This window comes from Melopsittacus undulatus, chromosome 2, assembly GCF_012275295.1.
Source record: "Melopsittacus undulatus isolate bMelUnd1 chromosome 2, bMelUnd1.mat.Z, whole genome shotgun sequence".
Taxonomy (NCBI): Eukaryota; Metazoa; Chordata; class Aves; order Psittaciformes; family Psittaculidae; genus Melopsittacus; species Melopsittacus undulatus.
The window spans coordinates 96,343,948-96,363,617 of record NC_047528.1 but is presented as its reverse complement, the minus strand read 5'-3'; the positions used below and the strand labels follow the sequence as shown (position 1 = coordinate 96,363,617).

Here is a 19,670-nt window from a genome sequence, read left to right as displayed (position 1 = left end):
AGGACTACCAAGTGTTGAAACAACCTGAAATTGTCCACACTGACTGTTGAGTTTCTGTTCTATCCTAAAAGTGTTACGTGTGAATGGAAAAGCACACAGGACACACTATGTAATTCCTACACACAAAGAACTGGTATTGTGTACAGAGCTGTGTGTCTTCACAAAGGACAGGACAGAGACAGGGGACATGTGATGCAACTGATACTTAGCCGACTGTTGATAGTTCTCATCTCTGAGGTTTTGTCTTCAGCATGAGCAGCTCAGATCTCTGCACTCACAACACCGTGTTGATGCGTAAGGCCTCCATAAAAGACCCATGGTACTAACCTGTATTATGATGGCAACACATGCACCACTACAAGGAAACCCCAAATTTTACTGAGCTAAATGATATTATCCATCACAGTGCTTCAAACTCATATATTCACCTAAAATTCCCAGGACTTTAACTGGTCTTGGATGAAAGGAGGAATACTGAAGTTGACGAAGTTTTTATGTTTCTTATAAAGTATTTCACCTTTTTATGAGTATGACATAAACACTATATGTACACCATCACCTCTCAACTGCAAGAATGAGGTGGATTTGCAATGTCCAGTAGCTGTTTCTGATCTCCAGGCTTCTAGTCTTGGCTAATTACAGACAACTAAACTAGGCATACGGAGCGTATGATATCCAGATTTTGATCAAGAGCATCAGAGACTATATGCCTTTCAACATTAAAGAAAGCTGCTCTCTGTACTTCTCTCACAAACACAGTATGCTTTAAGAAAAAGCACAATTATTTTTCCTCTTCCTTTCACGTGAATATTGGCCAAGCTCATAAAAGTTAAAAAGGAACAACAAAAACAACATAATGAAACAAACAAAGGAAAGTCAATTAGTCACATGGAAAGCCACTCCAAAAGTAATTAGTATGCATGCATCAAATATCCATCTGCTTTTAGATACGCAAAAGCAATCAACTCGGCTATGTCAGTCCAAAGCGTTTTGCTGGGAAATTCTCAGCATCAAGGCTAAGATTTTATTTTGTCCTTTCCCTTTTTTCACTATTTGTTTGGGAGTGTCATGGTGAAAGGGGCAGCATGAAAGATGACAAATCTCTGTATGCACTGGCTGGCTGTGCCTGCCATTATAGCAGTCCCTGGTTTCCTCTCCAGTAACTTACAAGAAGTAAACGCTTAAGGGGCAGCCCCCACCTGCATCCTCTCTATGACTTGCTGCTTGCTGAAGAGCTAGACATCTGAGAACATAGAAAGCCCCAAAAGTGATTCAAGACTACAGCAGTTTACGGGATCAGGCTCCTCAAAATATTCTAAAAAGCCAGCACAAAAATGCACTAGAATATTCTTTCTACTATTTTGATCACTCCTAGAAAAACTATTTCTGCTAGCAACATATTCTGCAAGACTCCATCAAAAGAGTAGTAGCTTAAAAAAAGCTTAAAAAAAAAGAAACAATAAAAACAAGTGGTTTTGCCTCAGATTTAGGTACCTAAATGGAAGTGAAAGACTTGCTATATACTTAGAGAATTAAGATGCCTGAAATTAGGCTTTAGAAGGTCATTTTCCTATTTAACAGTTTTTTTTCAGAATCTCATTGTACCGAAGTGTGAAGCCATATTCAGCTTCTAAAGAAGCACTCCACGCTTTCTCTAAAAATAATTATTTTTCCAGCTGACTACTTTATTTTTATTTATACAAAGATGAGTTACTCTCTTCCCCTACTAGCAGTGTCTTCCAAAGAGAAGGGGACAGGGAGATGATGTGCTTTATGCTCTCTTAGCACGTTTCTTCTTGAATACCAGGAACTAACCAGACTAGCATTATTCTGATGGTTTAATCATGCTCAGCTATACTGCACAGTGCAACAGACCAAAGAGCATGAATATACAAGTCAGGGATGTACCCTAGCAAGGCCTGACAGTAACAACAAAAACAACTTCATACTAGATATCAAGGCTACCCACGAAGTCACACGCTCCTAAGTCAATCAGCAACCATGCTCTGCAGTGCAAACAGAAGATGACCACATCTTCTCAAGAGGCCATGGTTATGGCAGGTATGAGAAAACCAACAATGCCAAGTAGTCCCTTTGCAGTGTTCCTCAGGCCATGGGAAAGGAGCAGGTCCCCCAGCATTTGTCTGTAATCAGGGGACTCTGAGACTCAAGCTTGGTGCAGGTTTAATATAAGCAATACTACATATTGATGTGTCTCTGTTGCAAACAAAGACAGTGGGTAAATATCACATATTTTTAGTGTTCTCAAAGGTACTAACGTCTTGTAAGAAACATGGAAAAATATGCTTGGTTTTGCTTCCTTGGATTTAACCACTGTTATCATCTCAGCTCATCTTCACAGAGCACACGTGAGAGGGATGACAGAGAACAAAGAGGGAATGAACTTTTACTACAAGATCCAGAATAAAGCATCAGCTTTTCAAATGGGGACAAAATTCTTCCCTGCTGCACAGTCTGCAGGGCTGTTTCTCCCTGTTGTGCTAAATGCTCAGGTACCATTCACATTACTCAATTTGCACCATCACCATGCTGTTTCCCAGACAACACATCTAACTTCTGCACACCTTTCACCTCGCTAACCAGTTTAAATCCATCATTTCAAACAAACACTTACTACCAAATGAATATGGATACGGTATTTCCCTTAGAAGTCTCAGAGTTTTATTTAATACACGCAGCCGATGTGCTTACTTCCTGTTATTATAATTACATTTTCCCTTCTTCAGTAAACAAGTATGACTCGGTCTGGTTCCTCCTGGAACCATGACACCTTGACAGCTTTTTCTATATATTCCCTTGACACTGTCCCAGCCAGGGTTTTATTAGCACCACAGACTGCAGTGTCTCGTTCACAAGAAACTGTTGACATCTTGCCTTCACATAGTGGTGCCAGTGACAGGATTGTTCAAAGGCTGCTCAAAAAAATACTTGATACGCTGACAAGTAAAAGCTGTATTATCACCATCTGAAAGTGCCAATTAGTCATTTCCCGAGGTGAGCAGCTCCAGGGGGGAGCCTTCAGCCCCAGAGCAAGGGGAAACCCCGCATCCAGGAGCCTCAGTTCCGAGGGGTGAGAGCCACTAAGGGAGCCTCGAGCCCTCGCCAGGCCTTGCCCAGTAGCCAGCAGCTCCGCTGAGGCGAGCAGGGACTCACAGGGCCCTGGCACAGGGTGCCCAGAGAAGCTGTGGCTGCCCCATCCCTGGCAGTGTTCAAGGCCGGGTTTGACAAGGCTTGGAGCAAACTGCTCTAGTGGAAGGTGCCCCTGCCCATGGCAGTGGGTTGGAACTGGATAAGCTTTAAGGTCCCTTTCAGTCCAAACCATTTTATGATTCTACATCTGATGCCACAGACATCCTGGGGTTTCAGGCAGCCTTAAGAAGTCACTGATTCCACTGACTTCAACAGGAAAAACTGACCACTCCAACGGGTGTATTTCTGGTTTTAAAACACGTAAGGCTGTACAGCTACTTTGTATAGGTAAAGGTGAAGGAGAGATAAAGTGAAGAAAAGCAAACTGTACTACCACTTGCTGTTCAAGAAGTAAGAAAACGTTAGTAAATTAAAGTTTCCCTTTGGTATTCCAGTAACTTGGAATAGAGATGGGCAGCACACAAATGACAAGAAGGATGAGTCTTCTTTCTAATGGTGTTTCAGAACTCATAGAGCCACAGCATGAGCTACATTTTAAGAAGAGGTTTATGTCTTCAGCTATTAACTTCAGACAAAAACATGGAAAAGCTTCCAATTTAGGGTAAAACATAACTATGGACGAATTACTTTTATTGGGAAGCAGATCACATTTTTCTACAATAAACACTCATCCATTTGGATGTATTTAAACTGTGATTTTGCCAAGTGACGAGAAAAACATATACTTCACCACTGGGTGAAAAAGGTGCTCCAGACAGATGTTTTAATATCTGGAAAAATTAGCATTCCCTATACTTTGAAACTGTATTTTATCACAAATAAGATTCCATCTGGACTGTGGTTTTTACCAACCACCAAGCCTGAGCAAATAGTTGGGGGAAAGCTAATTCCAAGAGAGGAACCAAATCAACAGTAGCAACAAGCTGGTGTCTGCCTACAGAGAGCAAAGCCACATACAGTGGCTCTAGACAGCTAGGGGAATTAACAGTGTAGAAGCAATTGCTGCACATAACTTGTAGCTCTAACAGGCCGAACTGATGGTAATTTATACATCCATAACCTTTACTACTGCAGGTTTCCAGTCTCTCTTGCTTCAGATTCCCAAAGGCACAAAACCCCCCACCCCTCAATAGCCTCTATAGCATCTCATAACGAACTCCAGGAAACCTGTGATGGGCCTGGCTTGCCAAGTATGCAGCCCAGGTCTAGCTTTGCTTCCAGAAGATGATTAATGATGAGCACAGGTATATATATTATTCCCCATTTACAGTAAAACTCCAGGGCACAAAGTTCTTTAACTGTGGGACTGGAAATAGGCAGACCCAACTGTGAACCTCTATATGCCTTAAGAACAAATACCTTAAAGAAAAAAACAAAAACGCAAAGCAAAATACAAGAGCAGGACACATGCTTGGAATCCAAACAAGAAGATTAATGCATTTGAGATAGCCTCATTACCAGGCTTCTGATGAAGGGCAAATCAGAAAGCTAACAGGCAAGTAACCAAATTCTCCCTCAACAACTCTGCACATTGGAGGCCTGGTTATTTTCCACCTAACATTTTTCCAAACCTTGCATGCTAGAAAAAGTTCTGACCAAAGGATGAGATTTCTCCAGAACCTGGTCTGATCCCAGCACCGCACTCCTCTGAATGGTGTCCCTAACTAAACATATGAGTCAACACAGGAACTACTTAAAGCTAAAACCTAAGCCAACAGTACACTTTATGGCACATGAGCACTCACCTCACTGTACTTTCTGCTATTTAACTTTGGCACAGCAGCCCACTTCAAGACAAAGCTGAGTATACTAGCTACGTGAAATTGCATAATGTAAACAAGAGCTAACAAAGTAATTTTGCATGGCATAGAAAGAGGAAAGGAAGTCAAACTAAAGTTGACTTGGTTTTGTGAGATTAGGCACAGAGCCAGGAAAGAAAAGTGTTGTGCCAGACTTCCAGTCTATGTAACTGATCTTTCAAACGGCCCATTGGCATCAAAGTCCGGAAGATTACAGTGATCTACAGAACTGAAAAAGCCTGACCCACAAGATACCTCATCTGCTTCTGGTCTGTGTGTTAAGCAACTACAAAAGCACAAATTGCTTAAGAACTGCCTTGGTTATTTTCATTAGGGCTGGATTATACTAGGTTAGTAAATCAGGTATCTCACAACAAGAAATTATGTGATATTCAGACACACATAAACACCTCCTAAGAGACAGTCAAACTTTTAAGAACTCACACAGCACCCTCCATTGCACAGCCAGTCAGGACAAGCAATTCATGTTGCCTAGTATTTTTCATACATTCATTTTGTCACTTCTAATTATTTTCCTATTTCTCTTCCTTCCCTGGGGAGGTTGAAAATATGTTTATTTCCACATTTCCTAATAGAAAAAGCAAATAACCTATTTCAAAAAGCACTACATAGGCTGCTTTTCAGTTCTTAGACCTTATCAAACAACTGAATGATGTGCTTCGGACTACCTCTCTGCTTTTACAGTATTTAACCTTTCATACAGAAAAAATACAAAAAAAAAGTGCCTGGTTTCATTAACATTGACAGAAAACAAGAAAAGTTGCACTAACAATCTTTCAATTCAATTTTTAAATAGAACATTTATAAAAAACAAACATGCGTTCCTCATCCTACAGCCTCTAACAGGTACAGTTATTTTTAGTTCCCACACTTAAACAAGCAGGTGTACTTTACACCATCAGAAACTTCCACAGCTAACCTGCTTAAAAAGATGAGTGTACAGGGTGGTGTGTAACACTTGATCTCATGTTTCACACAAGGTACCTGCTGCCTGATACGCAGGAATACTTTTTCAAAACTGACATAGTTTTCTCTTGGAAGCAAAGTCCTTGCTGGCGCCACTGCCCTGACAACTGTCTTTGGAAGATGAAGGATTCAGCAAGAGGTGTGTCAGTTTTGGAGAAGGACAGGGTAATAATATACTTAACTCATGCTCTTTTTCACTTCAATTATTTTTGCTGACAATAAACTTAAAAACTATGAAAGTAAACACACCTGCAAATAAAATACCCGCACACAAACACACCCACACATAAAATCACTCTCTGTGAACCTGGTGACACTGAATAAATATTACAGTCAAAATCCCAACATCAGACACGCATTAAGACTGAATGTGATGGAAGAGGGTGGAGTAAAGGTCACTTGTGCAGCTCTATTTCAACCAGCTTAAGAATCAGCAGAAAAAGCTCTGCTACAATATGCTTATTTCACAAAACGTCAACTGTGTTTGGAACGGAGTATTCAGTGCCTCTTTGTCTAACCTGCTATCCTACAGCTCATCTGAGGCAGTCAGTGTGAACTCTATAAAAACCAAGTACTTTCCCTGTTTGCGGAATTCATCATCTTGGTATGCTCACACAATGATGACTGGCTAAAACTGGAATAACAACTTTGTTTTGCAGTTGGGAAAGCAAACAAAAGACATACCAGAAGCAAGCAGTAACTCTGGGTATTCAAGACACTGAATAACATTTTTCAGAGAATGTGCTATCTTCAACTTTTTAAATACAGCTGCCAGCAGCTGTTGGAGGCCAGGACTTCTACAGAGCAGATCATGTCCACTCAAGCAGCCATGAGAGGCATCTTTTGTCCCAAGTGCTTTATGGCAGCCACAGCATGCTAAGCCTAGTAGAAGACTTTCATGACAGAAGCAAGCATAGATCCAGTTCTCCAGGTCAACATTTTACTGTTTTAACCTTTTAATATTCACTTAGGTCACAAATGAATGTTATTCTCTTTCATCAGCAGTGATCAAAATAGAGATCCCATTTGAAGAAATGGCTTTTTATTATGTAACCAAAGCCAAAATACTTGCGTTCAAGAGCTGAAACCTTTTCTATCAGGAAAAGAAAAAAACTCAACAAATCTGTATGGTTTTGCTCTTCCACGCATTCAAAGTGTGCAGCCTTAATTAGAAGGCAGAGGAAAAAACCTACTTACTACAGAACACGGGTTTTTTTACTACACTATGCTGTTAATAGCACAGCATCACAAGAGGTGGAATAATTTGGATTTCCACAAACCACCCCAATGCTGAGCTCTTATTTCTAGTACAGAACACGAATATCACTGGAATATAAAACAACAGCAGGAACTGCTGGTTAACTTCATGGAGGGGTTACCCAGAATACATCCACCAGTGAACAGTCACGCTGACGTGACAGTATGTGTTGAAAAACCCAACTGTAAATTTCTCACTTCCTTTTTTTTTTCTATGCCTTGTAAGTAGTATAGTGCTTGTAATGGGCTGATATATATCCTGATGTCACAAGAACTTCTTAGAACATCTCGCAGACAGATCTGAAGAGTTTCTTGAGCTGATTACTACACAACCCTTTCCTATATTTCAGTTGGCACAAATCACTGCAAGCAACAACTCAGAACTTCTGCTTATAAAATTTTTGCCTGTCACTTAAGGAAAACACGGCAGCTGATGCCTCTTTTGTGAGGTCAAAAAAAAGGAACCCTTCCCTGTGAGTTACCCTTCTACTAAATGTGCAAGTTTGATGCCATTAACCTCCTGAAACCAGCTTAACATTCACTGGAGTCATGTGAGTAGCCTGCACAGCTAGCAAACTGCTTTCACCAGGGGTCACGAAAGCCTGGCTATCTTCTGCTCATCACCTCCTCAATTACATTAATTCTCTCCACCCATAACCTCATCCATCACTTCAGTTAATGCTTTATACTCAAATGGTGATTGGATTTGCCGGCTCAGCACTGCTGTAATTACCTCTCAGAGCAATGCGATTTCATCAATTCCATTCTAACTTTACTTGTCCCAAGAAGAAATCCAACACTTTGGTCTTTCTAAAATCATTAATGCTCTGGTGTTTCTATCATAACCTCCACATTAAAAAAGGTTAAAAAATGTTATTAAAAATACATGATGAACTGAGTATTAAGTAACAGCCAACATGAGACACAAACCCAATTAATGTAAGAATATGAGACACAATATTCTAATAACATGTAAAAGATGTGAATAAGACAGAATACTTGGAGTTATTCAACAGAAGTAACATTATTCCTACATTTGCTGATGACTTCGTTTAATTTATAAAGAAAAGCAATTAGGCTTTAGCATTAAATACTTAAGAATTCAGTTTCTCTAACAAACCAATTTAGTGCAAATCTTGTACTGAAAAATTCACCTATTCCAGTAACTGGTGCTAACCTATACTGATGGCAAACTGCAGAGGAGGGAAAAAAAGCAAGAAAAACTTATCAAGTTTGTAATTCCTGGTGTTCATTTGAGGGCACTGGCTCCCAATTAGGAACAATTTGTATTAGGACAGCTGATGAGAACACTGCCCCTGGCTGCACCCCTTCCTGCTCCTGTGTCACGGATGACCTAGCTCTCCACCAAGCAGTCCATGAACCACTGCAATAGCTTACCATTACTGGCACAAGGTTCAGTTTTCCTTACATTTCCAGGGGTTATGAACAGACTGCAGCTCAGTCAGCATAGCATGGGAAAAGTACAATCATTTTAGCCATCCAAATGCAAGCCATTTCCTGCTTCTAAGTCAGAACCTGCAGTACAAACTCTTTGTCCAGCTTCCTGTCTGGTTCAGCTTTAACGGCTCAAGTGCTGGGAAGCAGGGGGTGGATTTATTTATGTTTTTAAAAAATCATTTAGGAGATTCCCACTGGAGCATTTCTCATTGAAATATTAGAAAGTGACTTTCCAAATTAATGAAAAAGCTTACATCAACAAGAACTCGTTGTTAAAGATGAGTAACAAGATGGCTTGAAAACAGATGAATGCTCCTACAGAGACAAAATTTTAATATCCTTTTTGCTCCACTGAGCATGTTCCCAATGAAGAACTGAGCCTCAGCACCTTCCTTTTTTCTTCATCAGTAACTCTTTTTTTAGCTTTAGAATAGCCAAAACATCAAAAGGACTCCAGACATCCCATTTCTACTTTTTTTGGACAAATCTTCTGGGCTCAGAGCTGGGCTTCTAATTAAGGCCTGGATTTTTGACTCAGTGCTGGCAAGACAATATTAACAGTAAGAACAATAGAAGAGGAGGAGGGAATGGTCAAGAAACACAATGCCACTACATACTAGATGCAAGTATGAGGAAATAAACAAAAATTGAAGGACTGAAGTTGTGAGAACCTCAGAAAGATGTGCCCCCTGCCTCATTTTTTCAACACCACCACTCCATATCGTGACAACACTCAGGGCCTGACTCTTCCTCAGCAGTGTAGAGCTTCCCCACAGCATGGGGACTGACACCCCAAGATCCACATGGCCAAAGCAGGGGTTTACTCCAGGTGTCAGAAATGCAACCTCCCTGCAGGTGTAATTAAGAAAATGACCCCCAACTCCTGACAGCCATCACAAATCATATGGTCAAAAGTCTGTCCATTCAGATGGGATGTCCATCCCATCTGGGGATGCAACACAGAAACCTATCTTTAAAATGGGAAGAGATAATACATACCAACATTATACAATACATACCCTCATCCTCCTACTCTTCCTCACTTTTTCCCTCCATGTTCAAGCTGCCTTTCTTTCTTCTTTGTAGCTCAAACACCAAAGAGACCAGATTTCCCATCAGAGCAATAGATAAGGAAGATTACAGCATTTTGTTTCGTTCTCTTAATCTCTCTGTTTAGTTAATATGCAATGGCCAAAAATACACCTGAGTCAAACAATTCCTGAAAGACTTTTCTTTCATGCTGTATTTCCAAATACATTCCAAGAGGTAAGTATGGTAAAAAGAAGGGTGAGAGGAACACAGGGAGATGTAATCAGGAGAAATGGAGCAAGAGGGTTTCATGTTTGGGATAGCCCTTTTTTGATGAACACTGAAGAATGACCATGCTGGGTTTACCATTTGCCTGCTTTACCCACATTCACAATTAAAACATCAGCAGGTCTCTGACTCTTGCCTACATTAAATCCTCACTGCTCTGGCATGCAGGAACCCAAAGAGAATTAAGCAGTAGGTAGTCACAGCTACACTTACAAAAGGAAAGAGAATTTCCCATGTATAGAAATTACTAAACCCCATTAAAGTTGGCTTTCAAAATTCTTATACTGACTCTTGTGTACTACCAAATATATTTGCTTATGCGTCACAATTTAGACTTCAGCATTTTTCATAAATACACTCCACAGGCAGACATCCCAACTGCCTGTCTGCCTACTTTGTGTCACGGCAGTAGTGTGACACGCCACACGGACTCGGTGTGCTGCTTTATCAGATCAGGGCACTGACCATGGCCAATTTAAACACACCTCATGACAGCCTGATTTAATGACACACTCTGGGGAATTCCAGTTGTAACTAATTTGATGTTGAGGTTCACTTACAGACATTCTTGAAGTGAAAACACTAGGCAAAATGTGTGTTGACATGTTTACACCACTGAAGGCACAGATAAGAACAGAAAAAGAGCTAGAGAGTGAAAGAAATGAGTTGCATGTTTCCTGCATGTCAAGTGAGGATCTTCAACAAATTACTCAACAAAGCAATTCTGTTGGGCCCCTGTGACTCCTCTTCCCCAAACACTAGAACAAGGCTGATAATCAAGAGCATAGGGATACACCTGGAAATAATTCAGTATAACAGGCACACATACAACACTGCTTTCACCATTAGAAAGAGCTGACAAGTTTTAAAAGCCTTTCAGGATTTCTCTGATTAGAGTTGGAGGAGGAAATTAAGAAAAAAGTAAGTCTTCCCAGGCACCATTGACAAAAAACCCAAACTCTTTATGCAGTCAGAAACCATGCAGCACTTTAACTACCTTTTTTTTTTTTTATAACATCTGGGAGATGAACACTCATCCTTAAACTGAGTCTGGTACAGGGCTGCAAAACCAGAGGACAACATGATTACCATGCTATGCAGCACAGATTTATTTTAGTTTTACTTCACAAGATGCCTAATTATAAGCACAAAGTGACTGCACCCTTTTGTATTATTTATTGTAGTAAAAAAACTACCATATTAACTATCCTATAAAAAAATCACTTGGCAGAAGTTTATGAGGAACTGTAAACCAAACCCTTATAAAATACACTGCTCCCTGTAACGCGACATTTACAACACTGCCCAATTGTAACATCAGCCTCAACATACATTTTATATCACAAACAGACAAAATTAATTTGGCCTAACCTGCTGAGGGAGCAACAATGAGAACTGAAATCTCCTATTTCAGACCTTGAAAATACGTTCAGATTGTCTAGGAAAATGAGATTCGGCTGAAGTTAACACATTATTTTCTTTCTGCTCCTGAGCCATGGGACTTGATATAACCCTCAACAGTAAGACTTATCATGCCTCAGTTTTCCTGCTGTGAAAGAAGGAAAATGACCACAGCCTGTTTCCCCAGTGGTAAGGAAAGCCTGGGAGGTCTCTGACAGAGTGAGAGGACACACACGTTTGAGACAGATGTAGACAAACCCTGGAAATTTCCAGCTTGGCCATCACTCCTAAAGATGTTCAACCTTGGACACCAAGGACACCAAAGCTTCCAGCAAGTGCCCATGTCCAGGCAGGAGGGCCACCAGGCTCTGCCGAGTCTCAAGGACAGCCAGAGCTTACAGGTCACTTGACTGAGCTGTAGCTATGCAGGGAGAGATCTGCAGCTATATTGAAACCAGCACCTGTGTCTGGCTGCCCCTCAGGCAGTCTTCAAGGTAAATTTTAATTAAAGGTGTGGGTAACAATAAAGAACACCACTGCTGAAAAGTACTCGTGACCTCTTAGTCAGTTAATGCTATTTCAGGACAAGCATGACATGATGCAATTTCAAAAGCATGGACAGATTTTGCCTGTTGGTCTCAGGAACAAAAAAGGGGTATATTACACCGTCACCAAAATACAGCCTCCCTCCTTCCCCCAGGTGCTAGGAACAAGCCACACCACGAGGCAAGCCATATCCTTTTACACCCAGACCAAGGTGGTGGTCAGACACCAGGTAAGAAGAATGTCTGCCTATGACAGCACCGCAGCCCAAGCTCCCTTCACCTGCTCCTGATAGAATCATAGAATAGTTAGGGTTGGAAAGGACCTTCAGATCATCTAGTTCCAACCCCCCTGCCATGGGCAGGGACACGTCACACTAAACCATGTCACCCAAGACTTCATCCAACCTGGCCTTGAACACTGCCAGGGATCGAGCAGTCACAACTTCCCTGGACAACCCATTCCAGTCTCACCACCCTAACAGTAAAGAATTTCTTCCTTATATCCAATCTAAACCTCCCCCATTTAAGTTTCAACCCGTTACCCCTTGTCCTGTCACTACAGTCCCTAATGAATAGTCCCTCACCAGCATCCCTATAGGCCCCTGATGGCACAGATATAAGGTGCTGCTGAGCTTTGCTTCTGCCTGTGCAGAAGGAAATACCCATGACAAAACAAAAAAGAAAACACAGTGCTCCAGAGACAAGTGTTGGAGGTAAAAAACAAAACAGTCTGGAAAAAGGCATTTGCAAAATAAAGGCTGCAGTGTGGTTTTCTCTAGATAGTCAGAATCTTAAATGTAAACATTTAAAATTCAGATATGAATAGTTTGAGATACAAAGTCACTTCAAATACATCACCTACATTTGTCAACTTCTGCTTTGCCACAACAGGACTTTTGAGAAACAAGGACATAATAAATTGCTTTTCACGTTGGCATCTCTACTTCAAACACCTTCACTTTGACTTGGGCATCTCAAAGCAGCCACAGCCCTTTGAAGGCCCACACAACAAGGCACATAGCAGTCACCCTGCTGCTACCCACTGATGGGGAGGTGGTTTGTGCACAGTGTTTTCCAGTGTTGTTTGACAGAGAGGGGAGCATGAAGCAGCCAGCCTGGAGGTTTCACTCCCTGGGAGTACTATTGGGCAAGGGCAAGGTGAAAGACAAATCACATCTGGCTGTGAAGCCTTCTCCACAGCCAGATGTGAGAAACAAGGAATATGGAATCTTGCAGCTGAGGTAATTTATAGAAGACTTGTTTCTACTTATGTGCAAGAAGTGGGTTATGTTCCAGCTGGCCCACCTGGCAATTCTATATACCGAAGACATGGAGATATGCATGACAAAAGCATCTATAAGGCCCTATTTGTACAATAGAACCAAACCTGGATTTTAATGAAACAGAAAAAAAAATAGAAAGGTAATTACTGAAGTACTCACATGGTATTGACAAATAATTTTAGCCAGAAAAAGTGCCTTCTGGTTAGAAATGGCCAAAAATGGTCAATCCTGTAACTGCTGCAACAGAAATGCTGTGGAATTCCCACCACAAACCTGTGGCAGATTAACAGCATGAAATCCTTCTCCTAAAGACGAGCTGGTATCTTCTAATTTTCACATATTTGCACAAATAGAAGTGTTTTCCAGCACTTTCAGCAGTGGTCACAAAAATGGCAAAGCGAACACAAGTACTCCCCAGGACTGGTGAGCGCCCCCCTCCCTAAAACACACAGCATGATTTGGAATGCTCCCAGTGTATTTTAAAAGCCGTCAACTGGAAGACACTGACAACTTCCACCTTGCTGATCTAACCCAAGTAGAAGCTACTGCTGAATGAGGAAAATACTTTGATGGTGTTTTACCCGACTGATGTACTAACAACATACCCTTCCCTGCTCAGAGGCTTCATAAAGAACCTAAACTCATCTGACAGGGTTTTGTTCAGAGCTGCTAAGCAGTGGCACTGGCTTTAGCCAGTGCAGAAGCTACCAGCACCTTCTCTTCCCTTCATACAGTGTCACACTGAGGATGTATTTACACAGAAAGGGATGTTGAACTCTTTGAAGGCTTCAAAACAAAGCAAACATCATCAGTGTGAGATAACCCATGCAAGGTGAAAAATATGGACTTTAGTAAGCACTTGAAACAGAGGTGCACAGCATATTGTGAATTTAACATTTAGGCAAGTATGCCCCTACTTCTCACTTCCTTTCTCCCTCACAATCAGCTTAGGACTAAGGCATATATATATTTACATTCACACAAACATATGGTCATGCATATATGAATATACACACACAAAATCTTAACTACCACCCACTGCAGCATAAAAAATGAGTAATTTCTTTTTTTTTCCATATGACTACATTTCAAGAGTATTTCTGGCACCAGTACACATGGTTAAAATGCACTTGGGAGGCTGAAAAGGCAGCAAGAAATATGAGTTAGTCGGTGTAAAAGAACTGCAAATTGCTTGGCTCTTCATCTGCAGCTGAAGTGCCCTATAAAAGGATCTTTTAATTTTCCTTTTGCACTCACTTCTATGGGAGGAGAAAAAATAAAAATAATAAAAAAAATCAGTATTTGCTTGGAGCTTCAGAAATAGATTCAAATGCAATTACAGCTTCTATTCCTAGAGGATACAAAATTTATGAAGTTATTCTTGAACTCATCACTTCAGATACTAAACTGCTTTATGAGGAATAAAATGGGCTAGAGTAGTAAATTAAACGTTCAGTGACAAATATGAAAAAACCAGAAATGGGCTGCCATACAAACAGAGATATTCTATATATACCCTTGTGAACTCTTAGTTAAAATAGTTCAGGAATTTTTGATCAAATATATGAAAGAAAAGCTTTTTATCTATGTATTTTACATACTGCTATAAATATATGTAGATAAGGTATATAAGATACTATCTTGTATATGTGTATATATACACACATATGCATATATACAATACATACATATACATACATGCATAAATATATACATACACATACATATATATGAGATGAAAAAAAGGCAAATTTGCCTCAATTAGAACAAGGTCTGCACTCAGTTCTTACTTTAAGAGAACCTGTTCCAATCAATATCTAAATGAAATATACAGAAGTGACACAGCAACAGTCCACAGGCTGTGAAAGGGTTATGCATTGCGACACTTTGACAGGTGCTGGAAGCACAAGTCAGAAAAAAGTCTCAAGGTGTCAAGGTGGAAGATGCAATGTTGCTGGATGCCGGTTTCTTGCATCAAGCATTCCTGACCATCCACTCCAATTTATGAGAGAAAACTGGAAATTACAATGTGAAAATACGTATTTTAATTAAATTTATTCCGTTATCCACAAAGAACTCTTCCCTGCAACAACTGGTAATGCTTTGTCAGGAGAGACTTAGATGCCCACCAGGACACGGTTTCTAATTTTTCACTGTTTTAATGCCATCTATTTGCACCAAGTTACAGCAATTCAATCTCTGTCCTTCATCTCTACACTGTTCCCAAACTTGTTTCCATCTGGATTATCTATTAACTTTCCACATTATTCACTTGATTCAGTCTCCAATGTATTTTCAGGGCTCTCCTTGAAACCACTAGTAATCAGCCTGAAGTTCTGGATTTTGCATATTGTTTGCACAAGATGCAGTATCATAAACAAGGAAGTAGAAATACTGCATTAGCACAGTATGAAGTGATACAAGTCTAGGGAGCATAAACAGAATTTGAATGTAGATCTTAGTTTTATGAAGAAAGCATCTTAAGAGCTGTTTGAATTCAGCTGCAAGAACATAACACTATATTCTGTTCTTGTAAGTGCGTTAGCTCCAAAGAGTTTTATGAAAAGACTTTGACAGCACCAGACCACTCAGTTAAACACAGTCATAACCTGTGTATGGCTCAAAATTAGCCTATGTGCATGGGGGATGTTAAAAGGTAAAGACAAGCATGGTATTCTCCCATCCACTTCCCATCCAACTTGAAAAGGAAAACTCCATACTCCATCTTCACAGCAGCTATTAGTGAATCTGTCAGAAGCTAGATATTAAAACAGATTTTCTTTTAAATCACATTTAGAAAGTAATTGTCAGCAGAAAAACATTCTTACAGTAATAATGGCACATGGTTAATACCTATTATGAATGAAGATGTTTCAAAACCTCCAACAGTTATGTTGGCTGAGTATCTGCTGCAGTACCCTGGACTGCAAATGAAGCATCTTAAGAGTACAGCATTTATCATTTAGTTGTCAGAAAGTATGTACTTAAGCATTTTTGTTATTAATATGGCAATATTTCTCACTGCAGAAATGATGAGGGCATCAAAAGCACAAGAATGATATTAACAAAACGCTTATTAACAAAAAGCTGGTCTGTATCAAGTAAAAAATAGATGAGAACATTGATGTTTTCTACCACTGTACTTGCCAGTTCACTTACAAGTAGCAGTGACTCTTACACACTGAGGTCTTTTAGACAGATTTTTGGCATTTTAATATGATGATAACAAGTTGAAGGACAGAAAGTCACTCTAACCTTCCATCTGCATAGTCTGCATCGGCACCTCCCCACCAGACATCTGAATCATCATCTTCGGCATCAGCTGAATCAAGATTGTCGCTTTCCTCTGCCAATGGGCAGCAAACAAACTCCACACCACGAAACTTGTCAATTCCACAGGGCAGCAGCATGCCATAGTCATGCAGATTCATACTCTTCTCACTACAGGACTATAGAAAATAGAAAGAAAACAGCAACAATTTTGTCATGGAGGAGGCTAGAAAAAATATCACAGATCTTAAGAAAATATAAGGGTCTGTGTTCTGCCTTAGGAGTTGGAAGCTGGTGAACTGCATGGTCTCTGGATTTTGAGAGACAATTCAGGATAGCCATGTATGCATTCATTACCTGCATGGTAAGTAGCTTCCTACCTTTGTCCACATGACCACTGTAAGCAACAAGCTCTCCCTTTCCCTGCCCTTTAATCATTCCCATTACAGAAAGACTCGTCTCCTCCCATACACAAGACAATTCAGCATCCTCTTGTGTAAAATCCTCACAGGCTCTGCCCCATAAACAGCAAACTTGAAGGCAGAATATTGTTTAATTTGATGTATTAATCCTGATCCTGATGTATTAATGCTATTGAAGAGTTCACTGCAAGACAGATTAACATTTAAAATACCTATCATACTGGAAACACACTTTATCTGCTCTGACAGCTTCTAGCCTTGTTTGGAAAACAGTAATGCATAATTACACCTTAAAGAAATAGCAATGTAGGACATAAAGATGTAGTGACACAGGACAGATGAAAAAAGGAAAATAGTTCAATGGTGCACAGTGATAGTGTTCTTCAGGGCTACGCCATTCTAAGTTTACATATACTTAAAATAGACTAGGATTTGCCTGCATGAAGTTTGGTGTCTTCAAAGCTTCATTTGAAGAACAACAGTATGATTCAAGCAAAAACAGAAAATCTGAAAAGCTGCTGAGCACATTTCAATTTTGACCTCCAGAAGGTGGGATAACATACAAACTAAGAGGCTCCAATTGAGAGCAGCCAGAAATCTTGCAGCTCATCTCCATTCTTACTCCTAAAACCTCTCTACATAAGGACAGAAAGAATGTCCAAGCGCATTAGCAATAATATTAGGTTTATTTCTATTTTCAGTAAATCACTGGTGATTTGTAAAAACTCTGTGCTTGGCTGCAAAATGCATTCAGCTAGTCCTATGTGTTATCAGCTCTCTTACTCTTTTACACTGAATTTCATATACCACATTCTTTAAAGCCTGTTTGATCTCCGTGAAGCACCTGGCATACCAATATCCATACTGAGGACAACGATAAAGGCAAAGCCTACGCATTAGTAATCAGTTTTCAGCTCCAGAGCAGCACTAACACAAGAAGCCAAAGGAGGCAGAAAACATGGTGGGTGTGTGAGTGGATGTGAAGAAAAAAAATCCAGTGCTATGAAACAGGGTCAGTGTTCCAAGAGTCAGAGTTAAATATCCAACAGTGGACTGGTGTGTTCTGGAGACTCCCTTACAAAGCAGAACAAAATACCATTTGCTCAAACATTCATTGCAGTTTTTAAACTCATCCTCAGAAGAGTGATACAGCTTTAAAGAAGGAAGGTGGGAAATATTAAAACAGATGAATATACCTCTTTTGCAACAGTATGCCAGTGCAGGTGAGTTTCACACACATCCATCCTTTCCTGGTGAAGGAACTTGCACTTGTCTGGTACCAGAAGAGCGTCACTCACAAACTCGCCCACTGAAAGAAAAACAAACCCCAAAATGTTAATTTTGTTTCCAGTACCTCATCCTGTTAAACCTTTAGCCAGACATAGGGCAGCTTCCATGAACAAGGGGCAGTGTCTGTTAGCAGAGAATGGAACAATTTCTAAATGGTGCTTCTGCTACTCTCTTCTTTAAACCTTCCATTTCAAAGTAGCTCCTGCCTTTGATCTCAGTGATGTATTATATGATGAAAACTTTACCATATCCAGTTGGAAACTTGCAGGACCCATCGAAGGCATGTATGTGCTGCAACATGAAGTTAGGTCCTGATGGATCCAGTTACTGGAAGGGGAGCGCGGGGACAGGGAGAGACAAATACATTTTGCAGCTGAGTAGCAGCAGGGAGAGGGCTTTAAGTGTTTTGAAATATTTAGTTTTTCTACACAAAATGAATATGATACCAACACATATTTTAAACAAGTTGAGAGTATTTCTACTAAATTACAGCATGAACAGCAGTACAGTCCACTTAACTATTTGAGTTGATGCAGCCTCTTTATTGCAATCTCATTTCATCAGCCAGACAAAGGTTAGCCTAGAAGGCTGATGAGCAAGTCGAGCTCATTAGCCAGAAAACAAGGTGATACATGGATCACCTGAATAACTGGACAGGTTGAAATGGGGGGAAAAGGCTCTTACCAAGGACATGACTGACTAAAGAGATTGTGCAGTCTTCAGCAGTAGAACAAAAATCTGTACACTAATGAAAAATACAATGCTCACAGCTTTAGTACTAACAAGTAAGAAGAAACTCAGCTGATAAGTAACACAATTTACTGGACTAAAGTCACCATAATTCTGCATAATTCTGGCATTGCAATGGAATAACCTGCAACACCTTTGAAGATTTTTCTTTTTCTTTTAAATGAAAAATTACCGAATACTTTGAAGACATCGATACACTGAATGGACACTGGATTGTGAAAGCAGATGACTCAGCTGGCAGAAGTCATCAGCTCCCTGAAGCACATTTTGTCCATAACCTCCAAAAAACTGTAGCCTCTGTGTGTTAAATGGATGAACCAAGGTGGCCAGTGGCTGCATGGATGCAGTAAAGGTTAATCAATCAAAGTAAGATGACTACGAGTTCATTGTTTCTGCAGTGGGTCATCTCAGGAAGCTGATGAAGTCGCCTTTGAGGTGTACAAAGTTTAAAAAACAACCAATACCCAATGCACTGGAACAAAGCAGAGTTCAGCAAGCATTTGTATACACCTTTGCGAATCACCGAGATGTGTATTTCACATGGAATTCCTTTCTATAGTTCAGTGCTTTTGATCTGAAGCATTTAAAAGCCAGTCAGTTAGTTTATCAGGATACAAAGGATTTTGCAAACTTTATCCTCCAGTGACAAGTAATGGCTGCAAATTATTAACAGAAATGGCTTCTAAAGGTTCCAAAATAAACTTGCAAAAGTAGGGGGTT

At 40.2% G+C, this 19,670-nt stretch overlaps 1 protein-coding gene across 3 annotated transcripts in view; it reads right to left on the bottom strand.

Moving 5' to 3' along the window:
* APP (amyloid beta precursor protein) overlaps positions 1 to 19,670 on the bottom strand; it is a 210,389-nt gene that overhangs the window by 100,546 nt on the left and 90,173 nt on the right. For all 3 annotated transcript variants that reach the window (XM_034074572.1, XM_034074573.1, XM_034074574.1), the window contains exons 4-5: positions 18,107 to 18,219; positions 16,474 to 16,667 (exon numbers count right to left, since the gene is read on the bottom strand). In XM_034074572.1, the coding sequence (XP_033930463.1) occupies positions 16,474 to 16,667; positions 18,107 to 18,219 (307 nt within the window). The remainder of the gene's footprint in view (positions 1 to 16,473; positions 16,668 to 18,106; positions 18,220 to 19,670) is intronic.